Consider the following 7,147-nt stretch of genomic DNA (forward strand, 5'->3'; position numbering starts at 1 on the left):
ATATAAACATGGTTAATATGTTCATATATGGTTGTATATATAGGTTAACTATTGTATATAATAATTTTATGTAACATTATTATGTATTAATTCATTACTATTATTTATATATGTACATATAATTAATGTGTATCAATAATATTGGGTGTGGATATGTGTATGTGATATATTTATATAGTTATTAATATGATTACAATATTATTGTGTGTATAAACTATTACTATGGTTATCAATACTAATATGTTAATTTCTTAATACATAATCTTTTTAAGTAAACATATAAATTTTATAATTAGCATGTGTACACATATTTATGTATACATTATGATTATAACTAGTAATATATTATCAATGCTATTAACTACTTTATTAATCTTAATTGTTTATACAATATTTACATATTCTATTTTATAATAGTCATTATCATTAATGCATGATTAGTAATTACAAATGTTATTATACATTTTTTATTACTTTTTAATAACTCAATTAACAAAGGTATTATGATCTCTCTCTCTCTCTCTCTCTCTCTCTCTCCATGCGTCCAAGTTCGCCCGCACGTCAGCAAAGACACCAGTCACCCGACGCCACTTCTAGCCCCTCATCCGTTGCCTTGTACCTTGCAGTCATCTCCACTGCCATGCTTGCCGTTTGGCCCACCGCCACTCCCTGCAAACGTGCTGCTTGCGTTGAGAGAGAGAGAGAGAGAGAGAGAGAGAGAGAGAGAGTGTGTGTGTGTGTGGGCTGTGGATATATCTCAGCACGGGCCCCACCAATTTTGACGGGTTCAGCCCGTACCAGGTAATTATGGGTCCCACGAATTAAAAAGGCCCCTAAAATGAGGTTTGGTCTCTCCTCGACTGACTACCCGGGTTTCGAACCTTGTTCCGTGTTTGCCACAGGCTGACCCTCAGAACCATGCGCCCACGTGAGAAGACGATGTCAAGCTCGTATTATCCAAATGTAATATTCAAATAAATATAAAAATTTAAACTACCGGCAAGTCACCGGGAAAGAACCGACACGTCCGCGAAAATCTGGGGCCCATACTGATATTTATCTTTGGCCGTGTGTGTGTGCGCGCGTGCGTGCAGTGAACTTTGTGTGAGAGGAATGGCTCACGAACCCTGCCGGCCTGCATGCCGCCTATAGGCGTGCACTGCTTGAGTGCTGCTAGCATCCTGCCCTGTTTTGGGGGGTGCGTTTCCTGTAGCCCGGCCGTGTTCGTGGACCTACATCCCTTTGTCAAGACCGACTTCTTTTTTTTCCAAGCAAGGAGTATGAGCATGGCAACAACGAGAGAGAGAGAGAGAGAGAGAGAGAGAGAGAGGAGGGGGGTTGGAGAAGGGAGGAGGGTTCATGACCAAACCGTTATCATTGCCTGAGTGCCGCATGCACCCCGCCCTGTTTCGGGGGGTGAGTTTCTTGCCTACACCCCTACGTGCACTGCCTACCCTGCATGGAGTGTGATCTGTGCTGCTCCAGACCTTTGGTCTTGTCGAGACCGACTTCTTATTCCTTCACTTCATCTTTTTCTTCCAAGCAAGGCGCAAGAGAGAGAGAGGCAGCATAGAGATTAAGGGAGGAGGATTCATGACCAAACCCTTATCACCTATGGAAGAGAGAGAGAGAGAGAGAGAGAGAGAGAGAGAGAGAGTGTGTGTGTGTGTGTGTGTGTGTGCATTCTGTGTGCAGATCGAGGGTAGCCGATGGAGAGAGAGAGAGAGAGAGAGAGAGAGAGAGAGAGGGAAGGAGAGGGAAGGAAAGAGAGTGGGAAGGCCAAGGGGTGTCACATGGCACCGTTGAAGCTTTTGGCGCAGCTTGCAAGGCAGAAATTTCACACGTGACCCTTTCTCAAAAGCTTTTCTTAATAATAGTAAGAGAAGATTGTGTGCTTGCAATTTTTTTTGCAATTGTACAGTTTGTGTAAAGCCTCTAAAATTATTTGACTCATATAGCTTGCAGACCTTTAAATAAGACATGTTTCCCATGAGATATATCCTCACACTCTTGGCCATGGAGGAATCCCCCAATCTGCCTTCAATCGAGCTTCCTGGTTTTGCCTCAAATCATCTCTCTTAAAGAGAGGGTTCAAAAATATGAAAATGTTTTCATGTAATGCTTCTCTAGATTAAAATTATTGCATATAGTTCAATCTTCAAAATTCCCATAGAAATAGCTCCACTTGCCTATAGGGTTGCCTTTGCCATAGCCATAACAAACAAGCCTCTCATGTTTGTGTTTCTTGTGTGTGTATACTCTTCTCTCCTAGAATGAGAGAGACACCACACCCTTACCTTTCCTCCGCAGGCAATCAATTTCCTCAAGAGGTACCAAAACACTCTGTTGCCCCTCTCCATCCTCTTCCTTCTCCTTGTAAGACCTCTCTCTCTCTCACACACACACATTCTTTCCACTTTTTTAAAATTATTTGAGAGTTTTAACTTAACAAAAGCTTATCACAAGGGTTACCCATACTCTAAAATATGTGAATGATAGTGATAAAATAAATATTGTTATTAAAGAAGATTTCTAAAAATATAAATTAGGTTTGGTAAATAAATTTACTATTGTGAGCTTGTTAGCAAAAATCAAGAAAAGTGGCAACTGAAAAGATATATTTTGCAATGGAAAAATAATGGAAGGAGATATAATCAAGAGCCTTAGAAACATTCTGCTATCAACATGGGAGATTCAATCGACAAACCAATGAAAAATCTCCAATTTAAATAAATCATGATAGATAAGGTTAGGATGATTATTACCTGCGATAACAAGATCGTAGCCATACATGAGACCCCCGCTGGCCGCCATTACGCAGCTCATGACGACGTAGGGAGTGAGGCGAGCTTCGGGATATGATTGGCCTGCATTCAGCTGCATCAGCGCCTTGCCATGATCTGCAGCGTCAGCCATGGCGTGACAAATAGATAGTGGCGATATGTGTATGTATACTTCCCAGATCCTTCTCTGATCTTCTAATTAAGTCTGGGTGGTGTCATGGAAGGAGGGGCTTATGAAGTCCTTAATTTGGTCTACTATACTAAAATCAGTGAGGCGCGAATAGCCACAGATGAGTAGTTTCCAGCCATGGTGGTTGAAGACGGAGGAGCTTCTGTCTCTCACACACATACGAGAGAGAGAGAGAGTGTGTGTGAATACATTAGTCCCTTAAATCATTGGAAGTTCACTAAGTTCACATGGAATCCCCCGGCTTGTTTTTCTTGAGTTAGTTAGGAATCGTCAGCGAGTGAAGACAACCAATCCCTAGAGGGCGCTACCTCGAAAATCACGGTCATAGGAAGCAAGGACACCGGATGGAAGAATGAAACATACCTTCTATTCACAATACATATCTAAACCTTAAACCTTATGTTGCGAACTATAGGAAGAAGGCAAAGGCTCAAAGGAGAATATCCAACACAATGAAAATAAAAGATGCCAAAGTTTTGAGAGGCTGATCGTACATCCTTGTCTTGCCTTCACATTTATACATTTTGGTGCTCATTGTATAATATATCCTTGTCTTGTCTTCATGTGTATACATCTTTGTGAGATTCTCTAGTGTAGTATACCTAGTATCACCACCCAATGAAATGCTAGATGCTTTTCTTGTTTTCATCTCCATTCTTGTCCATCTCTTCTTGTTGAAGATTTGTTGCCCATCATTGTACATTGCCTTATAAATTTGCATGATTGTCATGCTAAAATCTCAAAATGACTAGAAGGACTAATTTTTTAACTTTTTGAAATCTGAGCTGGATATGCAAGGGACAATTACTAATTTCAAGTTGGGTCTACAACTCTTATCTTTTTTTAGAGTACTTTTGGAATGATTTCTAATGTAATATAGGAAGTTTTACCGATCCTAAGCTAAGGAGAAATAGTCAACTGGTTCTCATTAATTTTTTTTTAAAAAGATAGTTGTAAAAGACAATACTTTCAAAGGACTACATTTAAGGATCATGTTGTTAGCATTGATTGCCCCTTGTTCTTGGTTGTTGAGATACTTGCTAATGGATACCCTTATGTTCAAGCAATTGTAACGTGCCCAAATTTCATGCAAGAAAACACTCCTATATTTTTGCCACTATCTCTAAGTGTGTCTCAATAATGAGGATAAAAGTTGATACTAATGAGGCATAATATTCCAAATCATAGGTGGAAGGTGCTTGAAAAGTCCTTCAAAAACAAGCTTATAAAAGCTTTCTTTCTAGTATAGAACGATAACAAGGACTAACTTGATGGTTAGTTACCTCATAATTAAGAGTGCTTGGGTAATGACAATACTGGGATGGGTGATCTTCCATGACTTCTTTTTTTCAAGTAAACAATTACTCTCTATGCGCAGCTAATGGTACCACTGCCTTGGTGATAAGGTGCAAGAGGGATACTACTTGAGGTGATACTTACCCACTATGTGATTATTATGGTCAAGCAGCAATAGGCCTCTCTTTTTTTTTCAAATAAATTAAAAATTTAAAACTTCTTTTTTTTTGGTTTTTTCCAAGCTATAAAAGGTGGCCATACTAAAGGAGATATTGCCATGCTTATCACTTCAGACATCACCCAACATAATGCTCACTTGTTGTGTAGCATTGTAACGATTTGATAATGATGAACCTCTTTCTTGTTTTAAATGATTTAAAAATTTAAAGCTCCTTTTTTGGGTTTATTAGCTTTTTCTAAGTTATAAAATTTGGCCATCCCAAAAGGAGGTCTCAGCATGCTTATCGTTTTTTGAAAGGTAGAGCTTGAGTGGAAACACACAAGCGGAAGCAAGGGAAAATCAAAAGCTATGATGGATGGAGCATGAGAGAGAGAGAGAGAGAGAGAGAGAGAGAGAGAGAGAGAGAGAGAGAGAGAGAGAGAGAGAGAGAGAAAGAGTATATGTGGGAACTCCAATAGTCAAATGTGTGATCGACCTTTCCTTATTCAATAGTCACTGAAAGAATAAAGAATAAAGTGATAGTGATGGGAGCCCGCCACTTGTAGTATATAGGCGTGTGGGCATGGCATGTCAAGATTGTGGGAGAGAAGGAAGGAGTCTCACTTGTAGCTTTCTTGCTTACACAATGGGGGAATACACACAAAGGTGGAGGCTGAAAAACAGTTTTCCTCTTTTTTAGTTGTGTAAGCCAAAAAGAACTCAAGTACATAGAAATAGAAGAACCCTATATATGGGTCTCAAACCAAACTCAACTAACTAAGGTGGCATACTAACTGAGCCACGAACTAGAGTAGATAAGGATAGCTGTCATCTAGCTATTATTCATGGGCGGTGTACCAACCGCATCTGCAAACTGACAAGTCGGTGACATAAATGCACAACGGTCACCGTGGCATATCACGAGTGGAGCTCGATATCTCAACACTCCCCCTCGAGCTCAATCCCAATTCCTGCACACCAAGTAGGTCTCTGAACTTGCGCAGCTTCTCTGCGCCCAATGCTTTCGTAAATATGTCAGCTACCCGATCCTCTGTGCTGACATAAACTAGATCAATAAGACCTACTAAAACCCTCTCCTGCATATAGTGATAATGCACCTCAATGTGCTTTGTTCTAGCATGATAGATTGGGTTATTTGCCAAGTGTATACTACTCATGTTGTCACAATAAATGACAACTGGCCCATCTGTAGGCTGATGCATATCATAAAGTAGCTTATGCAAAGCTACCTCACATGCAGCCATTGCTGCGCCCCTGTACTTAGCAGATGTGCTCGGCAAGGCAACTGTAGGCTGTTTCTTGCTGCTCCAAGTGACTGCATCACTCCCAAAAGAGAACACATATCCACTAGTAAATCGCCTATCAGAAATACTACCAGCCCAATCAGCATCAGTGTATCCATGCAACTGTATCTGAACCCCAGTCTCATAAAGTAGTCCATACTGCAATGTGGACTTCACATACTTGAGTATGCGTCTAGCCGCATCCAAATGCGGTTTCCTTGGAGCCTGCATAAACTGACTTACCAATCCAACAACATAGCTCAAATTTGGTATGGTAATAGTCATATAAATCAAACTTCCTACTATGCGTCTGTACATAGTAGGGTCTTCCAGAAGCTCACCTGCATCTGCGCTCAGCTTCACATTCTACTCCAAAGGAACTGAAATAGGCTTACAGCCTGTCATCCCATATTTGGATAGCATGTTCAATCCATACTGCCTCTGCAAGAGGCGTATCCTACTTGGTGATCTAATCACCTCAATGCCCAAGAAATAACGCAGCTCTCCCAAATCTTTCATCTCAAACTTCTGCTTCAATAGCATTTTCACATGAAGGATATCTTCATCACTGTCACCTGTCATAATCAAATCATCAACATAAATGACAAGTAGCATAATACCTTTCTCTGTTTTTCTCACATAAAGTGAGAAATCTGCCTTGGAAATCTGAAAGGCAATAGTGACAAGATACTATCCTATCTTGTCAGACCATGCTCTAGGTGCTTGCTTCAAGCCATACAATGCTTTCTTCAACCTGCAAACAAACTCAGGATGAACAGCATGCACATAACCTGGTGGCTGCTCCATATATACCTCTTCTTGGAAATCACCATGCAAGAAGGCATTCTTTACATCCATCTGATGTAAAGACCATTCCTTTGATGCAACCATAGCAATGACTGCTCTTATGGTTGCCATCCTTGCAACCGGATTGAATGTTTCTTCATAATCAATGCCATATGTTTGTGCATACCCCTTGACTACTAATCTTGCCTTGTATCTGTTCACAGAACCATCTGCATTGTGCTTCACCTTATAAATCCACTTACAGCCAATTGCATTCTTACCTTTAGGCAAAGGTACCAATTCCCATGTAGCATTTGCTTCCAAGGCATCCATTTCTTCATCCATGGCTTTCTCCCATTTTTCTTTTCCCATGGCTTGCTCAAAAGAAGTGGGTTCTGGTTCCTGTATCACTTTGACCATATAGGCATAGTGAATGGCTGTAAATCCATCATATTTCAACCTATCCACAGGATACCTAGCTCTGGTAGATCTGCGGAAAGTAGGTTCACTCCCAGGTGCTCTCAAAACATCCCTAGTCTTTCTTACTCTAGGTGTAACAATAGAAGGAATACCCAACTCATCATCAATGCTCTGTTCTGAGCCACTGGATTCACCATTCACATAAGAG

General features: G+C 40.5%; 1 protein-coding gene across 1 annotated transcript in view; it reads right to left on the reverse strand.

Moving 5' to 3' along the window:
- Positions 1-3,143, reverse strand: part of LOC148038662 (sugar transport protein MST4-like) — a 41,035-nt gene extending 37,892 nt beyond the window's left edge. Inside the window, exon 1 of the mRNA XM_087675458.1 lies at positions 2,766-3,143. Coding sequence (XP_087531584.1) covers positions 2,766-2,916 — 151 coding nt within the window. The 5' untranslated portion in view covers positions 2,917-3,143. The remainder of the gene's footprint in view (positions 1-2,765) is intronic.
- Positions 3,144-7,147: the final 4,004 nt, after the last annotated feature.

The sequence above is a fragment of the Lygodium microphyllum genome, chromosome 3 (assembly GCF_053477565.2).
Source record: "Lygodium microphyllum isolate KBCC chromosome 3, Lygodium_microphyllum_v1.1.10, whole genome shotgun sequence".
Classification (NCBI taxonomy): domain Eukaryota; kingdom Viridiplantae; phylum Streptophyta; class Polypodiopsida; order Schizaeales; family Lygodiaceae; genus Lygodium; species Lygodium microphyllum.